This window comes from Coturnix japonica, chromosome 1, assembly GCF_001577835.2.
Source record: "Coturnix japonica isolate 7356 chromosome 1, Coturnix japonica 2.1, whole genome shotgun sequence".
NCBI classification, from domain to species: Eukaryota; Metazoa; Chordata; class Aves; order Galliformes; family Phasianidae; genus Coturnix; species Coturnix japonica.
Genome location: NC_029516.1, coordinates 13550709 through 13575282, shown reverse-complemented (window position 1 = coordinate 13575282; position 24574 = coordinate 13550709). Strand labels below are relative to the sequence as shown.

The 24574-nt window shown below is 41.4% G+C and overlaps 1 protein-coding gene across 1 annotated transcript in view; it reads right to left on the bottom strand.

Annotated features, from left to right (window-relative positions):
* SLC2A13 (solute carrier family 2 member 13) overlaps positions 1-24574 on the bottom strand; it is a 118969-nt gene that overhangs the window by 87167 nt on the left and 7228 nt on the right. The window contains exons 2-3 of the mRNA XM_015851573.2: positions 6431-6590; positions 2114-2322 (exon numbers count right to left, since the gene is read on the bottom strand). Coding sequence (XP_015707059.1) covers positions 2114-2322; positions 6431-6590 — 369 coding nt within the window. The remainder of the gene's footprint in view (positions 1-2113; positions 2323-6430; positions 6591-24574) is intronic.

The following is a 24574-nucleotide window of genomic DNA, read 5'->3' as shown; positions in this document are numbered from 1 at the left end:
TACAAAAGGCAGATTTTAGGTGGGACTAGGAGAATATGTTCCAGCTGCACCCTGTTACTCCCTTGTAGAGTCGGATACAGGCTTATTTCCACTTAGAAAATGATGCCCTGAAGAACTGGCGAAGATGTTTATGCATCAGTTAATGAAGAACATCTGCTCTTTTTCAGAAAAGGAAATGGCACTATTACCTAAAAGCAAGCGGGATGATTTTTGATTTGCAAAGTTGTCTTTCATTGAATTCCACATACGAACGGGAAGCTGGCTCTTGTACCATGCATTCCAAATTCAAGACTGAATATTTAGACAACTCAAGAAATGAAGATAATTATGATTTAATGTCACTTTTAAATACCACCTACAAGTCCCAGAAAGGTAAAAAAAAACTAACATGTTTTGATGCTGACACAAGTAATGTTTTTAGAACAACCAGGAGTATGAGTTAAATAGGATGAAGAGCAATTACAACTAAGTTGCAATCAAAACTGAGTGACCATAACTATGTCATAACTATTTGCTAAGCACTTCCAACAAGTGGGTAAGCAGGTATTCACAACTACCCCCCACAACACTATTTGGTGGCAGCTCTGAAGCTGTTGATTATCCAAGATTATTCCCTGTACACAAGCTTTTCCATGGGAACATGCTTGACAATTATTTTTTCTTTGGGAAAAAGAAAAATAATAATCAAGAAACTCAAGAAGCCCCATAACTTGTGTGCTAGACCAAGATCCAGTTGCAAAAAGGACTGAGTTGGAGTCATTCCTACCACAATCTTAAAACAACACAGTTTATAAATTAACTGCAAAGCAGCAGAAAAAAAAAAAAAAAAAAAAAAAAAAAAAAAAGATTTAAAAGAGAGAAACAAGGTTGTGCTGTATAGCCCAGTGACTGAAAACAAGGGACTGAACCAGCCAAACACCTGCCTCTTATATTTCTGCAAAGCCGATAAACATTAATACTGGTGGCTCTCCATGGAGTCAAACAGTCCAGTGTAATTAGGATTGAGAACCTTGGCACAAGACTCTTAAACCCAAGCAGTTCTTAGAATACCCACTTCAGCTTTCTGTCAAAACAATTCAAAGGAACTTTTCTTTCCACTGCAAGAACCAAAGAAAAAAATGTCCAAAAGCCTGAAAAATAATGGAAGGATCAAATCCAGCCCTGCCACAAATCTGTGATGAACGTTTTGAAAACCCTTTCCCTAGAATGCAGTAACTTCTTCAAGATACCCAATCTTCTATTGTTCGCTCCAAAGTTAAACTCAAGGAGGCAATGACATTGGATACTATCAGATATAGGACCTCAGTTGGTACAGCTGTAAAATGCATTGCATATTTCTTTCCATATCCTGTGAGAAATTACAATACCACACTAATAACATTTGCGGAAGCAAGAAGTCAGGTGAATCTCACTTAGGGACATAATGAAGATTCCTAACTTACTTTAGCACAAAGCCAAGAGAAATTATTTAGTAGTCAAGAAGATAGTCAATGGAATGGTGATCTTGCTTTATAATACAAATCTATGTGCACACAAAGTTTTGAGTAATTATACTGCAAGGGTACAAAAACAGCATGGAAGTATTTGATTAAGATGCTGCATTCTCTTGGGCAGACTAAGAAAGCTTTAGAAGCTGCCCTTACTGAAAAGTTATTTCTATGTTACATACCTGGTTTTGTAAATCTTTCTGAAACTGCTTAGCTGGAATTATGATCAGCCATAACACAGACTGTGGATAATGCAGGCACGCAGAATGCCTTCTGACCTTAATGGTTGTTAGATCTTTTTCTTTGAAGAGAGAAACCAAACTATTTTATTTCTACTCTTCAAGATGTGCTTTCTTAAAATGGGTTATTTTCTGAGTGCAGTTATCACCCAACTCTAGCTCACATAACTTGTCATCTTACAGAACTTCCCTTCTTCCTCACTTCAGAAACAAGAGCTAAGTTTAAAACTATAGTATCACAGAAATATCTATTCAACTCTGAAGTTACCAGAAGTAGTAGTTACAAGAACAGTAAACCATCAGGCTCCCATAGGCTATGACGTGAACATTTCTTCTCATTTTACCTCTTCAATGACTGACAGAGATGCCAACAAGCATTCAGCATACCTGCTCCAACTTCTTTTTCTTCTTCTTCGATGTTGTTTTTGATACTGTCATACTCCTCATCGATTGCCTGGTTGCCACGCATCTGAGACAGGATCCTCCGTGCTCTCTGAGTCTGGCCTTTCTGAATCAGCCAGCGGGGGCTTTCAGGGAGAAACAGGAAACCAAAGAACTGTATAACTGCCGGCACAGCTGACAGCCCCAACATGTACCTGGAAATAAAGAAATAAACAGATTTCTCATATTTGCCTACAAGAGTGCTGTGAGAAGACACGCTTACAGCAACTCCGGCTGTAATTTACAAACCAAACCTCATTCCTTTGTATTCATTATTGCCAGACATTAATCAGGCAAGAACCCTACTCTGAAAGCACTATAGAGAAAAGACCTTTGCTTTCTATTCCAGCATGCCTCAGGATGTTCTGAATATTCTGCTGTCACTGACCGAACAGTTGCTTGTCCAGAGGACACTAACTCAGACTCAATGAACACTCCAAAACATTCCAGTAGTTTGGAAACTGATATCCTTTCTGTGAAGATATAAGAAAAGAAGTAATAGGAAAGAAAGCAAAGGTGTACTGAGCAGATGGGTACTGCTGATGACAACAGTGAGGCTGAAATCCTGCTCATTGTTTTACACACATAATAAAAAAGATACGCCAAAAGCAGCCAACCATAATTGCTTAATTTGGTCAGCAAGAATGTGTACACAGACACACATGGCCGGGGAATAAGCCTCTTGTGTAAGGAAATGGCTGTTTCTGATTGTAGACAGAAACACTGAGAAAAGTTCATTTAACCAGCACTGCATCCACTTACACTTAATCTTTTAGATAGTCTGATCTTAAATGTTCAGCCAGATGCGGTGTTGTTTTAAATTAAAACAGCGTTTTAAGTGCCCAGAGGGATTTCACTGTACACAGCATTAATGCCAGGATCACTGCTGCAGGAGCTGCCCCTCCAGCAGCCAGCACTGCCACCTGTACAGCGCTCACACACTACAGGACTTGCTCCAACTGAAGTGAGGCCAAAGACTGTGGAAGACAGGCATGTCACCATCTGTCATAGGTGGTTCTGATCCTCACACTCCATATTTTTCTATGGCTCTGCATGAAGGCCAGTCCTCCCATCCCTAAGCTGAGCTCTCAAGATCCTCCTTAACCTGGTAACATTTTCCAATGGTTATATAATTACATCTCGGTCTAGAAATAAAACTCCAAACAAGTCTCTCATTTTCAGAATGGCAAAGCTCATCTTGAGTAAAAAAAATAAAGCAGGAAGAAAATAAATTCCAAATGCAAACATTGTGGAAGGATTAATTGCTGAGCAGACTTCAGCCAGCATATCTAACAAGTGTCACTAATGTTCTCGTTCCTCATTCACTAATGGTCTCATTCATCTGTGTCCTCATTTCTTCCTATGCCCCTCCTTCTCCACAAACAGTATTTTGGAAGCTGCATACAGAATCACATCAATATATATACACTGCTGAAGCTCAATAAATAGTATATTCAATGTCCATGATTAGTGTGGTATTTAAAGAGCCTCTTCTATTTCAAATGAAGAGTAGTCCAAAAACATAGAAATTAAAAGCACAACTGCCGTGCTTTGACAAACTGCAAGCAATGGGATCTTTTAGCACATCTAAGTATACAGATTTAGTCCTTGATACTCATTTGACCCCATGTCTGCTCCTCCAAAGCTCTTCCATCCCTTAGATGCAGCAGAACCTCCAGAACTGAGCAGCTGCATGCATGCAATTATTTTAGGGGGCAAAAAATAAATAAAGAAATAAGAGAAAGATCCAGGTTGTTAATTTACCATTGGACACTGGTGGACTGTTTATCAGAGAAGACAGAAAAGAAGCACAGAGAAAGTGTTCATTCACTGAAGGCAGTTTCCAATGACATGTTTCTGGTCAAAGCAAAGTACAAGGAAATGGCCAAAAGGAAAATATTCACATAGGAGCATACATCCACTCCTAGTTCATGAGCCCTTGCAATTTTCAGACCAAGCAATTGAGAGAACCAATCTAGCAAAAGCAGGCAATTTTGGACATTACATGCTGTAAGCCAGCATTCAGAAATCTAACACTGTTCTTTCCTATACAGAGAATAAGACTTTGTTTCTGAAGTCAGATGTCTGGCAGACCTGAAAAAGCCCAGCATGAAATTTAGTAAATCAGCAGTAACATTTGTCCTTCTGAGACTTACTGCTGCAACACTATTACGACGAGTTAGCAGTGTTTTATAAAACTAACTTGTCAGGTTTAATGTTTGTTTTCTTTTGCTTATTTTTAATTTAATATCCAGTGTTTCCAAGAATAAACAGAATTAAAGTTCCTTTTTTTTCTTTCTAGTATACAGCCTTTTGATCACTGAGTGCTACAATAATTGCTGCTATTCTCCTTCTTATATGCAGTGACTCAGTGAACATCTGTGAACTCCCCACAGGTGCACACTGGACACTCTGTCCAAGTGAGGGCCCATCTGTACTCCGCTCTGCAGTCTCAGGTTGCAGCCAACAAGCTGAGGACAGAGAAGTATGCAATCCCAAACCTACCGCTCCAGCACTGCAGCATTTATATCCACAAACACTTTTCCCACCAGAATCTCTAACCTCTGAGGTAAACCGAAATCAAGATATCTGCCTAAAAAGAAAGTGCACAAACACCTGAAACAGTAATGGTGACTCAGAGCTCCATTTCTAAATAAATATCTTTGCTGTCCATTCCTCACCACCCAGCCCCATGCATAGGGAGCTTTTATATTAGCAAATTACTTAGGCTAATAGTCATTTTAAATTAATAATGTAGCTACTGGATAATCGCTATTGGTTGTCAAATGCTCCCATTTATTTTACCTAGCCATGCATTACTGCACACCATTTACCTTTTCTAAAAATTGAACATATTTCATTAACTTCAGAAAGGGATTAGCAATCCCCTCAATTTTTCTTTCAGTGAAGTTGTTTCTCTGTTCTCTACAACTGGAGGCACAGACTAAGGGAGTGTGCAGCTGCTTTTGCAATGAAAAGGGCATCAAAAGCTTTATGTGAAAATGTGAAATGCTATTTCTATTTCCGCCAGAAAGCAAAAAGCAGAGCTAGGATCGACTTTATTAAATAAAATCATCATGACGTAACATCTTTTCTTAAGGTCAGAATGTGACATCTTTTTACATAAGAGGCAAAGGAAGCAATCATATGAGCAGAAAGTAAAATCCTCAACGTTCTTGGATCTTCAGACATACACAAAATAAACTGTGCATTCACCCTGAAAGCAATAACTTTGGGTTTTAATGCATATTTCTTCACATATTAAAGAAAGCCTCTGTATACCAAGTCCCATCTGAATTGTCTCTATCTTAAAACTTCACCTAGTGATCCTTACTCAATTCCACTGACTGTCAGTGAATGTAATAATATTTATACTGCAAGCTTTTGGGGGAGGCAGGGTGAGAGAATACTTCATAGTAGGATTTTCAAATGTCAAAAAGGTTCCAGGCTGTAGCAACAGGAAATGAAGAGCCTACAACAGCACACACCCTTTTCCCAAGAGTTTCAATAGAAAAGCAAATATAATAAGCACAAGTTTCCAAAAGCTGGAATGTGTCGTCTAAGTTATTGCTCCTACACATTTCTGTTAATAATTTTTTCATATCAGCACCGCAACTGAATTACTGAGCTTCAGGAAAGTCTAAACGCTCTCAAATGGCACATCACCATAAAGAAGGTAGGTGCAGTCCAAAAAGTCTTAGTAATGTCTACAGGAAGAACAAAATATGCAGAAAGTAGAGTAAAAGTGACTCATAAACTGCACATAATCAAAAATTTATAGTTAAAAATTATACTACAATGTCTGTAACTTCCGTTCTGATTAGATTACCACTGCTCAAATTAAGTGCATTCAATATACACCTCTATTCTGTGCATGTCGTATCAGTTACAGGAAATGTGCCTTTTGAAAAATCAGCATGTAATTATTCTAAATGCAAAAGGCAAGCTACTTTCATAAACATCACGATGATAGTTCAAGCTTGTTGATGCATATGCATCATATGCAATGCACTGCTCATCCATTTTAAAGTTTAGTGAAATCAGAAAACCTAAACATATTGTGAGTACCATCTGAGTGGAGGTTTTATGTATATCATTTGGCAAGAGTTAATCATTAAAACTCCACTTCAGTATGCAGCTCTACCATCTTAAGTGTAAACTCTATGATGACAGCTGCCAGCCACTAAAAGTTCTTTCATTTATGTATCTAGCCTTGCCCAAACCATAACCATGTTTTGCTTTTAGCAAAGCAGACTCACATACCTCCATCCATCCTTCACGAGGTAGCTGAACAGTCCATCCACAACGCTTGCAAAAAACTGCCCTCCAGTGATGAACAGGGTGTTAATGGTGACTAATCTGCCTCTTAAGTGTGGTGGAGCAACTTCTGCGATGTACACAGGCACTGTCATAGATGCTACACCTACAAGAATAAATTAAATTACATTTAGGAAACTGAAAGAGATACTACATCTTTTTTATCATTTTTATAGAGCTACAGCCTGGTTTTCACTCTCAAGAAAACACAAAGCTAAGCATCACTGTTATTATTACTATTATTATTATTTAGAATTAATTCTTTCTTGACTTCTCTGGAGTTTAAAACCACCCCCATAATGCACTCAAAGCTCAAATGACATCAGTAGGCAAAGACAGAGGCTAAAGCACAGCCACCTTCTATTCTCTCTTACTACTGGTAGCATCCCTATGAATTAAGCACCGGCTCTTGATGAGCCACTTGTACAAGAGACGTGCCCACGGGAAGACAAACGCGCACACAACCACAAGCCTAAGAGCAGAAGTTCAGTGACATACAAAGAGCAGAGCAGGACACAGCTCGTGCTTCAGCGGTCCACCTCCACCAAGAAATCCACAGTCACTTCCGCAGAACCCACAGAAATTAGTTTCCTCGTTTCATTAGAAGACCCAACAGCGGCATCCAGCAATGATTTATATATTTTTATAAAACTTTTATAAGAAATGCTAGCACTGCATGCACAAATTCACATTTCTGCTGAAGCTGAGCAACCGCCTCCTCCAGTCCATCCTACCCACAGCACCAGCTGACTGAGCTGCTGGGCCCTCCCAAAGCCCAAGTGAGGAATACAGATTGGTTAATAAGATATTCTGGTGCTCAGAAGATCTTTTATTACAGTGCATGTTTGCAACAACTTCTCTGCGTGAGAGCCCGTTTCCCGGGGCAAAGCTCCTGGGACACACTGCTGCCTTCTGCTATTAACAGAGCAATCCACATACAACGCAACAACGCACAGAAGATTCACACAAAAAAAAAGAAAGAAAAATGTATTTAATCTTTTTTCAAATTGCAGCAGAACGCACCAAGGAAAAGAGCATCCAAACAGCCTTTTGTAATACAGAAGTGTGTTTTCTAACACATCCCACCATTAGGGATATTCCTCTTGTGTCTTTCGCACTGTTTTTTCAACTAATTACAATTAAAGTGATCGAGGCAGCATACAAACAAGAGAAAGGCCTTTACAGGAAAGTGGAGGAGTACATTTGCTTTCTCAGAATAAAACCATCAGCCACAGAGAGCTAGGAAAGGCTCAGCAGTGGAACGAGCTCCAAGCAGTCCCCTGGCACAGCCTAAACGTGCTTCCAGCAATCACTAAGTCCAGCAATTCATTTACAAGGAACGTCTGATATCTCTGGAGGGTTTCACTTTTTGTATGTTTGGGGTTTCTAGATACCATTCATATTTTATTCTCCTCTACTATGAGCAATCCTTGCTAAAATAGAAGTGGCCCCAGTATCAAGCAATGTCCCCCAGGGCTCCATACTGGGACTGCTTCTATTTAACATCTTTATTAATGATCTTGATGAGGGGATTGAGTGCACCTTCAGTAAGTTTGCAGACAACACCAACTTGGGAGGAAGCGTTGATCTGCCTGAGGGGAGAAGGGCAGTATAGAGGGACCTGGATAGACTGGATCGATAGGCCAAGGTAAACTGTATGAGTTTCAATAGGGCCAAGTGTTGTGTCCTGCATTTTGGTCACAACCCCAGGTAACCCTACAGGCTTGGGAAGGAAAGGCTGGAAATCTGCTTGATGGAAAGGGACCTTGGGGTCCGGATGGACAGTCGGCTGAATATGAGCCAGCAGTGAGCACAGGTGGCCAATAGGGCCAATGGCATCCTGGCTTGTATCAGGAATGGTGTGGTGAGCAGGACTAGGGAAGTCATCCTGCCCCTGTACTCGGCATTGGTGAGGCCTCACCTTGAGCACTGCATTCAGCCTTGGGCACCTCAGTACAGAAAGGACATGAAGGTGCTTGAGCAGGTCCAAAGAAGGGCAATGAGGCTTGTGAAGGGCTTGGAGAACATGCCCTATGAGAAGAGGCTGAGGGAGCTGGGGCTGTTTAGTCTGGGGAAAAGGAGGCTAAAGGGAGACCTTATTGCTCTCTTCAAATACCTGAAAGGTGCTTACAGAGAGAGTGGGGTTGGTCTCTTCTCACTGGTGACAGGACAAGGGGAAATGGCCTCAAGTTGCACCAGGATAAGTTTAGGTTGGACATCAGGATATCATTTTTCTTTACACAAAGAGTTGTTAAGCACTGGAATAGGCTGCCCAGGGAGGTGGTTGAGTCACCATCCCTGGATGTGTTTAAAAGCCATTTGGATGTGGTGCCTGGGGACATGATTTAGCAGAGGGCTGTTAGGGTAGTATGGTTAGGCTGTGGTTGGACTTGATCTTTAAAGACTTTCCCAGCCTGAGTGATTCTATGATTCTATTTGTGATTCTAAAAGGCCACAATGCCTCTGACACAGAACCGAGACTTAATTCAGAGCAGTAGGAATGACATAGGAGACCATGTTCCTCCAACAAGCAGCTTGCGTGAACAGAAACAGATTTCTCCTAATGTTATGATTTTTGCACCTAGAGTTTGTGTTAACTGATGGCATAACAGCACCTCAGTGACAGCACTGCCTCACACAAACCAGTTAGAAAAAAATACAGTGCTTCAAAAACTGGGACGCTTTCACAAGCTGACAGCTGAGGGGCATTTTCATAGATACACATCCTCAAGGAACACACACACACACAAAAACACAACAACAAAACCAAGAAGTGTCACTGCAATACTACATAGAATCACAGAACAGTTTAGTTCAGAAGGTCCTTTAAAGCCTACCCAGCTCCACCTCCTGCCATGGGCTGGCTGATCCCACCAGCTCAGGCTGCCCAGGGCCCCATCCACCCTGGCCCTGAGCGCCTTCAGGGATGGGGCACCACAGCTCTATGGGCAGCTGTGTCAATCATTACCACCACCTGAGTAAAAAACTTTCCCCAACGTCTAATCTAAATCTCCTCTCTTTTAGTCTAAAGCCATTCCCCCTGGTCCTATCACTATCAGACTGCCTAAGAAGTCGGTCTCCCTCCTGCTTGTAAGCCCCCCTCAAGTTCTGTAAGGCCACAATGAGGTTTCCCCAGAGCTTTCTCTCTTCCAAGCTGAACAAGCACAGCTCCCTCAGCTCCCCCTTCACAGGAGGAACCTCAGTTGAGCAGAAAAACACAACAACAAAATAAAACCAGCCAAACAACAACAACAACAAGGTTATGTGTTTCCATTTAACATTTAGAAATCAAGACATACTCATTTCTACTCTGAGTCTGAAACAGAGAGCAGCAGGTTTCAGGAAACGGGGGAAGACGAGTGGGAAAGCCTCCCCAGTTTGACTGGCTGCCATCCAACAAGTGCTACCACAGGAAAGGAAAGTTCTTTCTTAAAAAAATAGCCAAGAAAAAAAAAAAAGCTCTTCTGAGAGATAATTAAGGAAAAATTCATATCACTCAAAATAAAAAATATCATATTTCAGACTTGATGATGTTATTCCTACTACAGTTTTGCTTTCAGCTGTCTTAGAATACATTCTGCAGATTTTCCTCTTTCAACTTATGACCCAGAACAGTGTAGGAAGGCAAGTTAAATAGCTATAAAAATATCTAAAACACATAACCAGCACTCATTAAGTGGTTATTTTAATGGACAAATATTAAACAAATTTGAAAGCAAAGAACAGCTTTCCTAGCAGAATAAATATGGCTGCAATGTAATCTTTTCTTAATCTTTCATATGAGAATGCTTTCATTTACACTTAGATGACATTTTCTAATATGCTCTCACTGTTAAACTGCTCATGCCAAATAAAAGAATCTTGCTGCAGGCACATGTATTGCTATCTAACTAATAAAGCTCATAAGTGACAAGATGTGAAGAAAAGAAAATGAAAACAATTAACTGGAAAGCTGCCAGGGAAAGTTCAAACTCCACATTGTGCACAACAGCTATGAATTCTGAGCAAACGCAGCAGACGCCCCAGTCCTTATTGACTGCAATGCATTAGCCTTGTGACCTCAGCAAAGAACACGGTTTAAAAATATATATATAACAGAAGGTTCTTTCAAATTAGACCACAGTTAGTTAGTTGCAGCTAATTGCTATTCAGAAAACATTAGACAACAGGACAGACTGATATCTTCATGTTCAAGTGTTTTTTCCACACCTAAAACAGTCACTTCAGACACTAATTACTAGTGCTGCCACTGTAGTCCGCAGATTTACCATTAGAAAGCAGTTAGAGGAGAGTGCACAGCTCAGTTTTAAAACAATCAGTAGAAAGCAGGTGTGAAAAGGCATCTTAGAGTCACATTAACATTCAGTAAGGTATTTTCAGTACAAACACGTTTGCATTATATTGTTCAGTGAGAAGTCCGGGAATCAAGTCAACAGGTTTAGGGACAGGAAAGTTAAGATCACAAAGGAGAATCCATAGGATAGTTAGAACAAAAAGGAAGATCTGCCTGCTGTAAGAGAAGATCAGGTTTGAGACCATCTAAAGAACCTGAAGATGCCCAGTCCCATGGGATCTGATGAGATCCATCCATGGGTTCTGAGGGAACTGGCGGATGAAGTTGCCAGGCTGCTATCCATGGTATTGAAAGGTCATGGCAGCCTGGTGAAGCTCCCACTAACTGGAAAAGGGTAAACATAATTTCTACTTTCAAGAAAGGAAAAAAAGAAGATCCAGAGAACTACAGATCAGTCGGTCTCATCTCTGCGCCTGGCAAGGTCATGGTGCAGCTCCTCCTGAAGGCCCTACTGTGGCACAAGGAAAATGATGAGGTGATGGGTGGCAACCAACATGGCTTCATCAAAACCAGGTGACGAACTTGATGGCCTTTTATGATGGAGTTACAGCATCAGTGGATAAAGGAAGAGCAACTGACGTCATCTTTCTGGACTTGTGCAAAGCATCTGATACCGTCCCACACAACACCAGCAAGTTTGCAGATGACACCAAGCTGAGCAGTGCAGTTGATACACCAGAGGAAAGGGATACAATCCAGAGGGACCTGGGCAGACTTGAGAGGTGGGTCCATGGTAACCTCATGAAGTTCAATTAGGCCAAAGTGCAAAATCCTTTACCTGGTTTGGGGCCATTCCAAGCACAAATACAGGTTGAGTGGAAAATGACTTGAGAGCAGCCCTGAGGAGAAGGAGTTGGGGGTGTTAGCTGATGAATAACTCAACACAAGCCAGCAATATGTGGTTGCAGGCCAGAAGGCCAGCCGTACCTCAGGTTGTATCAAGAGAAACATGACGGGCAGGTCAAGGGAGGTGATTCTGCCCCTCTGCTCTGCTCTTGTGTGACCCCACATAAAATACTGTGTTCAGTTCTTAGTCCCCCAGCAAAAGGAGGATTTGGAGCTGTTGGAGCAGGTCCAGAGAGCCATGAAGATGTTCAGAGGGTTGGAATACCTCCCTTATGAGGATGGGCTGACAGAACTTGGGCTCTTCTTTTGGTAAAGAAAGGTTCTGGGATAACCTTATGGCAGCATACCAGCAACTGAAGGGGGCCTAGAGAAAGGCTGGGGAGGGATTTTTAATAAGGGTAGGTAGCAACAGGATAAGGGGAAATTGCTTGAAACTGGAAGAGGCTAGATTTATACTGGTTATTAGAAAGAAATTCTCTAATGTGAGGCTGGTAACACACGGGAACAGGTTGCCCAGAGAGGTTGTGGACACCTTCATCCCAGAGGTGTTCAAGGCCACGCTTGACAGAGCTTGACAGAGTTGGAATTGGATGATCTTAAAGGTCCCTTCCAAACCATTCTATGATTCTATGAAAATTAAAAATATATTTTAAAAAATAGATTAATGTAGCAAAACAAAAAGATCAAAGGTAGAATCCAAGTTTTTCTTCATTGAAAAGCATTTAGGAGTAAATAACAGGGAGATTAAATAATTACACAAGACTTTTGTGCAAGATCAGATGAGTACCAACACACGCTGTAACAACCAGGACTTCCAGCATGGCTCAGATGGTGTCTAGCAGACAGGAGGGAAGGAGCATCACTTAAACAACAGATGAGCAACAAAAGCTGGAGACAGGATATTGAATGAGATGCACTGTTTCCCCTAACATAATTAAAAAGCTCTAAGGTACCAGAGATGTAAGTGTACGCCATTTCAGGAGCATCAACAAAAAACTAGCAGCAGCAAAAACACTAGGATGGACTGCAAAGGATTCTTGACATTTTTGTTGCTATACTGATTATCATTAAAAAAGGGTCATAAAAACAAAACAAAAACAAACAAAAAAAACACCATACAACTCACAATTGTCAGCCTTTGTGCTTTGGAATAAAGAGGGCTGCTTGTTAACTGGAAGCACTAAGGAACCCCACCCAGGAACTGCTGCATTTATGAATCATTTTGTTGTTCTGTCCCTCCTTCTATCAGCTCATACCATCTCCTTGCACCAACACAGCCAAACCCACTGGTTGACTGGAGATATGGTCAGTGCACCACAAGACCCAGAGCCTGCACTGGCCCAAAGGCCATGAACAGTAACAGAGATTGGCCTGAACTATTGTGGGACCCAGAAAACCTGGTTCAAAACTAAAATTAGGCTCTGAAGCATAAAAAACAAATGACAAAGATATTCCTGGTTCTGTTTCACTGCTCTCGCAGTACAGTAGTGAAGCCATTAATCATTAACAAAGAAGAATCACAGCTCACTAAAGGAAACTATATTGTTAAAGGTTCCAAATAAATAAGCAAGTGTAGAAATCATGAAAATGCTTCTTTTCATAATAATGGTCACAGGGAATGAGGTATTATATGTTAACATATAAAACTACACAGAGGTACTTAAAAACCCCACATATAACTACTGTCCTGGTTAACATCTCTATCTCCTATCTTAAAATGAAATGGTAAGAGAAAATTTTCTTTACATTATTAAACTTTAATACAAGCAACTTTCAAGTTCACTTCATGAAGAAGCTGCTCGTGGCACTTTGTGCTCCCTGTAAGGGCTCCAAGCAGCCACAGCTAACGGCTCCATAGAGATCTGAGGAGGGCATCTGATGAAGAGTGAGTTCATAGAAAAGGGAATCAGGAATAAAATATTAATAGGCAGCTGAAGGGATATTGTTATTCTATGAGAAAGTTGGAATAGGAACTTAACGTGCAAGTTTTGGTTTGGTTTTAATTAAACAGGTAATGTTTTATTTTGGACACTAGACATACAATATATACTTAATGCCTGGAGGCACTACTGATCCCAGGAGTACATCAGATGATGCAGATTTTCACTGTGTATTTTCTTTCTATTGTGTTCCCACATACAATCCTATAAGATTCATACTCTGTTTCCCAAAAAAAAAAAAAAGGTATTCCTGCCAAGGGAAAAGTCCAGAACACTGCTGACATCTGAGCACTAACATTCAAGAAGGTGAGGGCAGGAAGCTCAGCATGCTGAAAGAATCAGGAGTTCCACAATAATCCCATATTCTTCTGCCAGCCTCAAGGAGAATTATTTAAGTAGTCTGCAGGAGAAGAAGGTCCCAGTAACAAAGGACACATGCAAAGGGTGTGTATTATTTGTTCTAAAAGACCACCAGCTTTCATATAACTGCATGCATGAGCTGGATTCCTCCACAGACTGCTCTGCAACATATTGTGAAGTCATCACCAATTCTAAGGGTTCACCAAAACAAAAATAAAGCCTTTCTGTAGTCTCAGAGTCCTTTTCTGTCATTACAGTTAACACTCCAGTTTTCAGTAATGACAGTCAGCCTGAGGGGACATTAGAGTGCCTCATTACACAAGCTAATGGGAAATATTTGAGGAAGCAGCATATTTGTACGCCGTTCTAGTACACTAACCACTTGCCTGGCAGATAAAATTGAAACAGCTCTTACTTGAGTCAGGGAAAACTCAGCCCCTCAATACCAGCTTTTCCACCAACCACACACACCTAATATAAGCGTTCACAGCAGTTTAAAATTGGTTCTTGAAAGCTACCTCAGGGATGACTGGCAGCAGATCTCCCATTCCAGTCTCTCCCCATCATTAGATGAGCACAAGCCCTGTTCTTTACAGCAACACAAGCACATTGGGCTGCAGCACAGCACTGGGACACAACTCTTGAGTAAGAGAAGCACTAAAATCTTCTGACACCTTCAGGGCAAGGAGAGCATAAGGAAAACCACCAATTACAGCAGACATAAATACACCACAAACTCAGTCATCATGAGGGAATTACTCATTACGGTACTTAGGGGAAAGGGAAAAGTGAACCAAGGGACCTGCAGTAAGGCAGAAGAACCCACCATTTACAGTCTAGATTGCCAAAGTTCAGTCAAATAAAGCTTGGTTTGTTTTGTTGCTTTCTTAGGTGATTAATATACTATTATCCTTTATTAAAGCTTTTATTATTATTATTAGCAAAAACATGAACAATACATAAATTTTTACAGAAATTTTTTATTTATAATACACGGAGAGTAAATTAAAATTGTTATTTGCAGCCAGAAAACCTCCAGTATCTACCAAGTAACATCCATACATAGAAGGGAAGGCATGGCATGCCACAATCCATGGACACCAAAAGAATAAGTAGGAGAGCTAAGGGGGGAAAATGCTTCTATAAGTTTTTCAGAACAGGGAGAAGGGAAAGAATTTTACAGAAAGGCAAACAGAACTGAGAATGTTGTTAAGGTCAGGTGAAAATAATTGTAGTGAAGTGTTAGAACCACCTCAATTATGGGATCCCCATCCAACTTCAGCCTCAATGTTAGCACTACAGAGCAGTTCTTTCCGGGTCACAGTTACGCTGCTATCAATCAGTATCTGATAACCTGCAACTCCCAACATTGAAAAGGACTTTTTTTTCCCCCTGAAATGAATGAACCAGGCAGGAAGAGAGGAGTTATTAACTGCACTTTTAGGAAAGCCAAAATGGAAGAAAAATATATACATACAAAAATATGTGCAGACACACAGGAGAGGGAACATTCCTGAATTTCAATACTGAAATTGCTATGGCTCTCTGTACCTGACTGGTAAATCGTGATGAATTGCATTTTTGAACCAGTACAAGAAAACAAGATTAATATCAGACTGAAAAATAATGAAATAGTTCCAAAAGCACTGAAGCAGAAAGCTCTAATTAGTTTTGTTTCCAAATTAATTTTAATCAAGCACTACTTGCAAAGATTCTGGGAACTTACAAGCTGTGGAAAATCTGCCACTGTGAAAGAGCAAAGCAGCACGGGTTTGTGTAAGAAACAACCTTGTGTAACCTGTTTTAAAACTCATATTACTGAGATTCTCGCTTCAAGAAAATAAGAGCATTTTATCTTTCCTCCACTTGAAAATTATAAGGAAAATTACTAGGTTGTAGTTATGATGGCCTGAATAAACATGTAAGATAAGCCCTACTTCATTGTAAACTGAGAGTGGAGCTTTCAGTTTTAATAAACAGCAGTTGATACCAGCAGTGTTTTGCTTTCCCATTAGCAGGTGCAGAGCTGGCACAGCACATCTGCTCACTCACACCCAGCAAAACAAGCAGGCCAACACAGCCATGGCCCATAATAAAGACCAGGAACCACCTCCCCTTCCTGCAAGGCTCTGGGCACAGACACACATCCTGGTCCCAATAGCCCTTACCCACCTGCACTCAACACCTGGTGGCTGATGTGGCCTTACACAGGAAAACAGTGATATTAATTAGGGAGGGCTTTAAAAAGAATGTTTTGAATTACATTATCATAATGGAAGTAATATTCATGAACGTAAGTATTATTATGGTTCAAATACACAAGACACAGGGGATGCTGAGATTCTTTCCATAGCAGGTATTTCACACACATCACGTCTGCAAGCTCCATTTAAAAAAAGTGATCAACAGAAAGAAAATAAAACCCATTTTTTAACCACTGGAGTTCGGGGTGGAGCAAGGCAGAAATCAGTGCACAATGTGCTCAAGATACGTAGGCTGCTCCAAAAGTAATGCCTCCTGCTTTTTTTTCTGTGGAAACTACAACAGATATGAAAAGCACGATAACGCTATTTGATGAGTTGATTCTCAGCTACAAAACACTATTTTTTCAGCACAGCCAGTGCCAACAGCTATACATTTTTGCCAGTAACGAACAAGAGCCTGCACAATGCACTCACAAAAACCTACACCAGCACAGGTGATCATGTCATACCTGCTATGGTGGCACTGTTAGAAAAATGCTGCCAACATAGTCTATCTTTCATCAGCCCGAACAGATGGAAGTCAGAAAGCACAAAACGTGGACTATACAGTGGTTGTGGTTGAGCAGTCCAGCCAAGACTGGTATGCTCCATGATCTTCAAACTAGTATGGGGCCTGGATTTATTGTGTTGCAAGAGAAAGGTTCTTTTTTGAGCCTTCAGATTAATTAGCATCACAATGTTACAGAGCTGGGTTCCAGGAAATCCCAAAGGATCGCCCTTTTCTTATCCCAAAAGACACTGCACATCACTTCAGGTTGCATCTAGAACTTCTCCTTCGATGGGGATTTCACATATCACCATTCCATGGGCTGCTGTTTGGACTCCAGCTTGTTGTGGTGTCACATCCCATCAGCAGTAACGATGTGATCCAGGAAACAGTCACCTTCAGCCCTTTATTAGTTCAATAGGTCCTGACAAACTTGCACACAGTGTTCCTTCTGATCCCGTGTAAGCATTCATGAGACTCGCCTGGCACAAACCTTGCAATCTTTCAGCACTATCATTCTCAATACACTGAAGCTGATATTCCCCATTGGTGATCTGATGATTTGTGTCTATGAGCTAATTGAGACACCCGTCATTTCACAGTGTGACAGCCACATGTGGCCGCTTAGAACATGGCTTGTCCCTCGCATCACTGTAGCCACCGCTGAAACGCACCACCCACCACCTCACTGTGCTCACACCCACTGTTTGGTCAACATAAGCATTCAACAACCATCAATGATTGTCAATGGGTACCATTTTTTTTTCCCCACAAAGAGCAATTAAATGACAATCCTTCGCTTCATACACATTTCCATGTCAGACAGCATTTTGTCAGCGTGCCCCTCTGCTGCCATCTTTGAAACAGCAACAAAATGTAACAGAACATTAGTGAGAACTTTCAAGCTCTACTGACATACAACCACCATCTGCCTCTGACATCATTAGCCAACATAATAGCAGGCACTACTTTCAGACCAGCCCTCATACCTCATATACTGTGTTATCTTGCATTCCAATATCTTATATAGTAAATTAACTTTCCTTCTCAGATCACTGCTGCTGTTTCATTTTTAGGCCCATCTCCCTTCCCTTTCCTGTTTTTCCCCTTCCCCCTTCACTGGGGCATGGGTCCTTGGTCCTCCTGCCCCATTAGACATGGAACCAGGCCAAAGCAGCCTGTAAACTGTTGACACATGGCATGTGGGCTTCACATGCTAAGGAAAGCAAGGTTGTTTCTAGTACATGGCAGTTAGGTCAACATCTTAAGTCCATGGTCCAAGCACTGCACATCCCTTTGCTTTGTAAGGAGCAGCCCATCAAATATCTAGCTTCTGTGTAAGTCCTCCCCCGAGCCTGGAGCTTCCCTCTGCCATTTCCATGTCAGCTGCTTGGTACATGTGATATGTAACAGTGACAGGAGACCAACATGATGAGATAATCCAATGAGGACCTCTCAAGCAAAGCAGTTAAGTCCTAGAAAGGGTTCTGACTATTACACAGATCTTGCACTGGACTATCCATATTAGAGGGAATTCTTCACTGAACAGTACTGAGCTTCACACAACATGGGTTTTTTTCTAGAAAGGACCTGAGATAGCCTAGACCAGCAGTCATGGCTGCAGGGCAAGGCCATGACTCATGGCATAACACTTGAGCTGTCAAGGAATACTAGGGTACTTTAGCCTATTTTGGTATATATTTACTTCCCTCAGTCACTTGTGCTGCCAACAGGGAGATGTTACAAGTGAAGAATGATGCTGCTGCATCCATGGAAGACAAACAGTGGCTGTCAAGGGCTAAAAGGAAAAAGAAACAGATCAACTACTCTATTACCAATACCTAATGGACAAAAGCTGAGGAGTCTCAAAACTAATCAGGAGCAGGTGGGAGGAAATCACTGCTATGTCTTCTGTCAGAAGTGGACAACTAAAGAATTTGCTAAAAACAAGGCTGTGAGGCTCAAGGCCCTGTAGGAGAAACTGGAGGCAGGCAGAAATCCCGGGAAAACCTCCGTGGCTTTCAGCTTCTGACAACTTGTATTCTCTTACACACTTCTAATGTAATCCTGCAGACATATCCAGCTAACAGGACTGCTTTATTTAAAAGCTTCCTTTGTAGAGCTGCTTATTAATGATAGCGTTCAAAGGACGAGGATGAGAGAACCCAGACCACAGCAGGGTCAGAGCACAGGGCTCCCCTGCATGCCCTTACCCAGCCCTGACCATGCTCCAGGCACAGCGATAGCTGAGCACTGAGACAGAGCTGGAAGTCAGCCTGCAGGCACAGCTGGGAGGGCATTCTGACATTCTCATTCACTTCTGTTAATTGGTATAAAGTAGAGATGGATACCCAAAGCACTCTCCTGTCACTCAGAGCGCTGGGCTGATTCCCTCCTCTGGAAGTCTTCCCTGAATGGACACGGGCAGCACGAAACTGAAAAAAAGCAATCTGAAGAAGAGAGTTGGCAGTCAAAGTGGTATATTTGGCAGAGTCCCATTCCAGTTAACAAGGGTATTTCTTGCATCTGTGTTAAGGCAAAACCTGCTTATCCTATGAGTTGTACTGCATCAGCTGCAGTAAATCAAGAAGATGACTAAACAGACAACAAAGCGTGCTGCTGTTTAAGTGTGCCATCTTTCAGCCTGTGAGTGCCTCATCTTTCTGTACTCCGAGGCACAGCCACTATGGGGAGCCTCTCTTTAAGCGAAAAGACTCCTGCCCCAAACCAACGCCAGAAGAAACAATTCAGAGCAGATCTCTCTGAAATACAAGCCTCATAAGCTCTGTGCTTGCAGCAATACTTGGCCTTCATAGAGAACATTTATAAAGAAATGTTTGTACTGAGGATAATGGTCCTAACACTCAGGTGGAGAGGGAGCTCTGAATCCTCACCACTGTCTTCCCAATGAAATTCTGTGTGGTAATAAGTGTCTTCCATCTTACTTTTCCTCCATAATCTGGTCACATTCCATCTGATCTTTTAATTGCAGTTTCCATAAAGCAAGATCGAGTTGAAAAACCCATTGTTACAAAACTTAGCTATATAGAATTGAATTTTCTTCCTGCTTTTCCCAAATCAAAACAGTCTGGACTGCTAATGGTGCTGCAAAAGGGCAGCATCAGGAGGCAGAATTAATTATCCACTGGAGAAGAACTCATTAAACTGAAAACTATAGGTAACTATGAGCAGGACAGAAACCAGACGTGTGAGCTTCTAATAAAGCTCAAAGAACTAGCAATGAGGCACCAAACAGCTCACAGGTGAATGCACTTCTGAGTTCCTTATTACCCATTCCTACCTTCCCCACTTCATAACTTATATTTGCACACAGAAAGAAATGACTCAAATAAGAATACCAGAATATTTTCCCAATTAAAAAGTTTTATAACCCAGTGCCAAGCTGCTGACAACAGGTCTAAATTTAGACTACATCTGGAGCAGGGAAAGCAGAATCCCTGTCTCTTATGCTTGTGACCTACTGCAATAACATGAAAGCTTCCCAGGGACTATGCTTCCAATGCACAAGCACTGCAAATGCCTGCTGCTCTTCACCTTCAGGTGCCACATGACCCACATTCCCAATGCTGTCAAGCTCACACCCGCATTCAACTGCTCTCTCTGAGATTATGTTGCTCTCTTTTCTTAAAGGACTTTTTAACTGCTAAACCACAACAGACCCTTCAAGTACCATTTCAGTTTGCCAGAGCATAAAACTCAAACTCAGCTATAAATTACCTAAAGCATTCAGCAGCAAAGTCCTTTAATTAATCTTGTGCCAACAGCATTAAGTAATAGAAAAGACTCATGGGAGTACTTGAAGAATAACAGCAGTCAGTGGTACAGGTGTCAGTTCTGAAAGTTAAGTCTGTGTTATTCTGCTGAGATTCATCTTGTCAACCCAGCTCTATAAATAGGCTTATTTTAGCCGCCTTATTTTTCTGGATGATGACAAGTACATGATAACTTGTATGTATGTATCTATCCACACATTGCTGGTGTTTTCAGTCAGGTAGAATTACTTACTGTTACAAACCCATTTGGGAATTATGTAACAACCATTCATTGTAATGGCAACAAATAATTGCTGGCATTTCAGCGGGGTTCCAGCACCAGGCAGCAGTGAGCACAGGGCTCTGACTGCTGCCACCAGGGCACTGCCTGCCAAGCACGTGGGATGGAGCAGAGAGAGAACACAGGCTGTAGAGGAAGCCTGAAGAACTGAAAAACAAACAACAAAAATTAGACTATGGCATCCATGCATAGAAACAGGCACACTGAACAGATTACAACTGATGTACTTTATTTTTAATTAATGTGTTACTCATGAGTCCCAGAACACTCTTTTAAGATGCAGACACTGGGCACACCTTGCAGAACGATGAATGGAGGCATGAAGTGCCACAGTCACCTGAAAGTCAAGTCACTAGGAAGCAATGAATCAAGAAGTTACAAACCAGTCTCACGTTCCCTTAGCAAAACCCAGCACATCTGGCATTGGAGGTTTCACAGTGTGCACGTCAGGGCTCCCAGCAGTGTAACAGGCAGTTTCTTATTGCTGCACTTTACGTCAGTCTGCCTTCTGAATGGCAAAGTGAAGTAACTGTCTGCATGTATTTAAGTTATTTTAATACAAGGCTCATTGTAATTCAACCTTGAGACTGCAGAACTGTATGACACGGCACAACAGCTTCACACTATTTCACACTGTGGGAAACTGAATTCAAGGGCATTGGTCTCTTTCCTTTGTATCAGTATGAAATAATGTTTTTCCAGGATTTATTGCTACTACAGCACAGACTCACTGTGGAAGCTCCAACTCCCAAGGCAGGCAACTCAAGTTGCTGTTTGCACTGGCAACACTTTCCATGACTTAGAAAACGAATGGCTACAATCCCTAAACAGCACAAGTTCCCAGAGTACAGAACACACAGAGCGTTTGTAAAAATGAAATGCAGCAGAACAAACACATCTCAGTTTACTGTTGCTTCAGGGATGTATGTGTTCTTGTGACTGATAATGCATGACAAATAGAAATCCAAACCAGAGCAATGGTGAAAAGCAGATACGATGGATCAAACACTTCGAGTCCATTACTGCTTTAGAGACACATGCATTTGAGTGCTAGTAACGTATGGCAAATAGAAATCTAAACCAAGGAGACTCATATATTGCTTCTGAATGACTCAGCTACATTGGGAGCATATTTACACAAGACTGAGCAGTATGCACACAGGCATTTTTCTGTTTTGCTACAACTAACTGAATCACTTAGATTCAGAAAGAAACAGCAAAATGTCATAGAAGACCAAAGTAAACATTTCCAAATGAGTATTATGGGCTTTCTTTTCAAATACCGGTTTATAAGTCTTATAAACTTCTCTAACAAATCTTCCCAAAGTTGTATTTTCAGCTGCACTCCAGCACAACATCCATATCTACCATATATATCTACTTTCCCTATGAGTCTATGACTACCTGATAAACAGTTGCACGTGTCTGAAGTACTGTACTAATTAGTAGTTTATCAAGATGATGAGGCAAATAAATCACCGTTGGCATAATGTGAGAGAAATCACACTGGCTGAAAGCTGGTGAAGGAACACTGAATCAGGCCTCCTGAAGATCTCCTACCGCCATAGAACAGACAAAAACTGGTTACTCTCTGAAAGTGTTAGACCACACAAGCCCCCGCGATTTAAGCTGAGAAACATACATCTCTACTTGATAAAAAGAGGAAAGAATTGAGCCAAGAAGCATACACTAACACTTGAGAAAACCTTAAAGAAGCAGAGAGGACTGTTCCATGCCCCAGAGCAGCTTGTCACACCTTCTCTTGTCCTCTAGAGCACAGTTGTGGAATTCATTCTCAGAACAATCATCATAAAAATCTGTACAATCAGTTTATAGCATCCTTCAGCATCACCTCCTTCCATTACACTTTTGTCCCCAGCACAGAACTTAACTTCTAATTACAACATCTAGTCATGTAATTGCATTGCATTACTTGATACCACCATACACAGGCTTCTTCAGACATTTGGATTCCTGCTTTGCAGCACAACTGTCCAAGACACCTGGATCACAGATTCCTTCTCATCACCACTGGCCAGGAAACCCAGGGGTAGCAGACAGGTTACTGGAGTACAGTTACTGTTACTTAATCACTCAGCTTCCAGTTGTCCCTTCTTGGGGACAGTGTAGTGGGTGTAGCTTCCCCACATCCCAGCTCAAAAGAAGCCCCCTCACAGGCAAAACTAGGCAACAAAGAAACCATCGCTGCTAATCAGACACAAATCAAAGAACGGAATAGTTTGATTGTAAAGTGGTCCACTACAAGTCCTCACCACACCAAGCATGTACAGCTTCACTTCATGTAACCTGAGAAGGGGAAGAAAAGTAGCATTTATACAATAAAGTCCTTAAGAAGTTTCACCATTATAGGGTGAACTGCTCAAAATTGACTTCTGAATAGACTGAACATAAATGTTCTAAACAGGTGCCTCAGATCTTCCTAAAGATCAATTTTTGTTACAGAAAACTCTCCTGTTCTTGAGCTACCAGGAAAAATCTTTTCTGCACCGCTGCGCATGCAAGCGCAGAACACCATTTCCCTCTGTGCAAGGGAGCACTCCACATCTAAGTGGATAATGATTAATCACCCAGATAGTACTTGGGTGACAGGGAAAGCAATTAACTTTGAGTCGGGGAGAGGCCCAGGAGAGATACAACGGACAGGTTTTGACTCGGGGGAATGAAGATTCAGAGACAAGCAGGGACAGGCAGAATCAAAGCCAAAGCACAAGCCAAATCTTTTCTTACTTCAGGAGTCACCACCAGCAGACACAAGCAAAATAACAGCAGAGCTTCACCTAAAAATTACACCTTAAAGCTAATTTATTTTTATTTTATTTATTTATTTTAGCTTTCCAGATGAGCTTTGAAATAATCTAGTAAAGCACATTCCCACTCACAAGAAGAGAGGAACTAAAGAGAAGTGTGCGTTATTTGTGTAATAATAATAACACAAAGGCTCCTGAGCCCTGATCTCTGCTACACACACCCATAATTATTCCCAGGAACATTCTAGTCAATCATTACAATAGAAATAAACTACTTTTTGTGCCTGATTTTTCCTCCTACAAACAATACACAGCACAGAACCAGACCCCAGAATATGGCTTGAAATATTCCCAGAGTAACTGAATTTCTGGACTAAAACATCCTTAATGCCTGCAAACTAAATTTTGTCTTTTCCACCCTTGTTTGAGATACTGAAGTTGTTGTTCAGACATGTCTGGTTTTCCATCCATCCCAAGCTGATCCACTATGAACTGGACTGGTGAGGTCAGCAGCAGCTGTGATTAATGCAGCAGCAGGGTCCATGAGGCACAGTCTTAGCTGGTGCGCTCAGAAGTGAATAAAACTGGTCTTACCTTTTCCCCTCAGGCAGAATTTCCCATTCCTGCGCTGCCATAACTACTACTGACCTCAACAGTCCAGTAATCAAGGACCTGTAAACAAATGGAAGTCACTTATACACTAATACTTGCTGAAGCACACATAGCTCTGGTCTCAGCCAGCACTTTCTCTGTGCTCACAGTGGCCCAGCTCATCTGCTGCCACACCATCTTACCTGGATGTTACTCCCTGCCCAGGATCCATCACGGATCCAACTAATAACCATCAATAATTAAGTGATCAAATCAAAAGAACAAGTAGTTCAAGGCGAGTTCCCTCTACTTCAGCCTCACAGGAGAAAACAGTAGGGAAAAACCACACACACGAGGCTCCTGACAAAACAAGATGAGATTTTGGGAACAGAAGGGCTCTAACTCC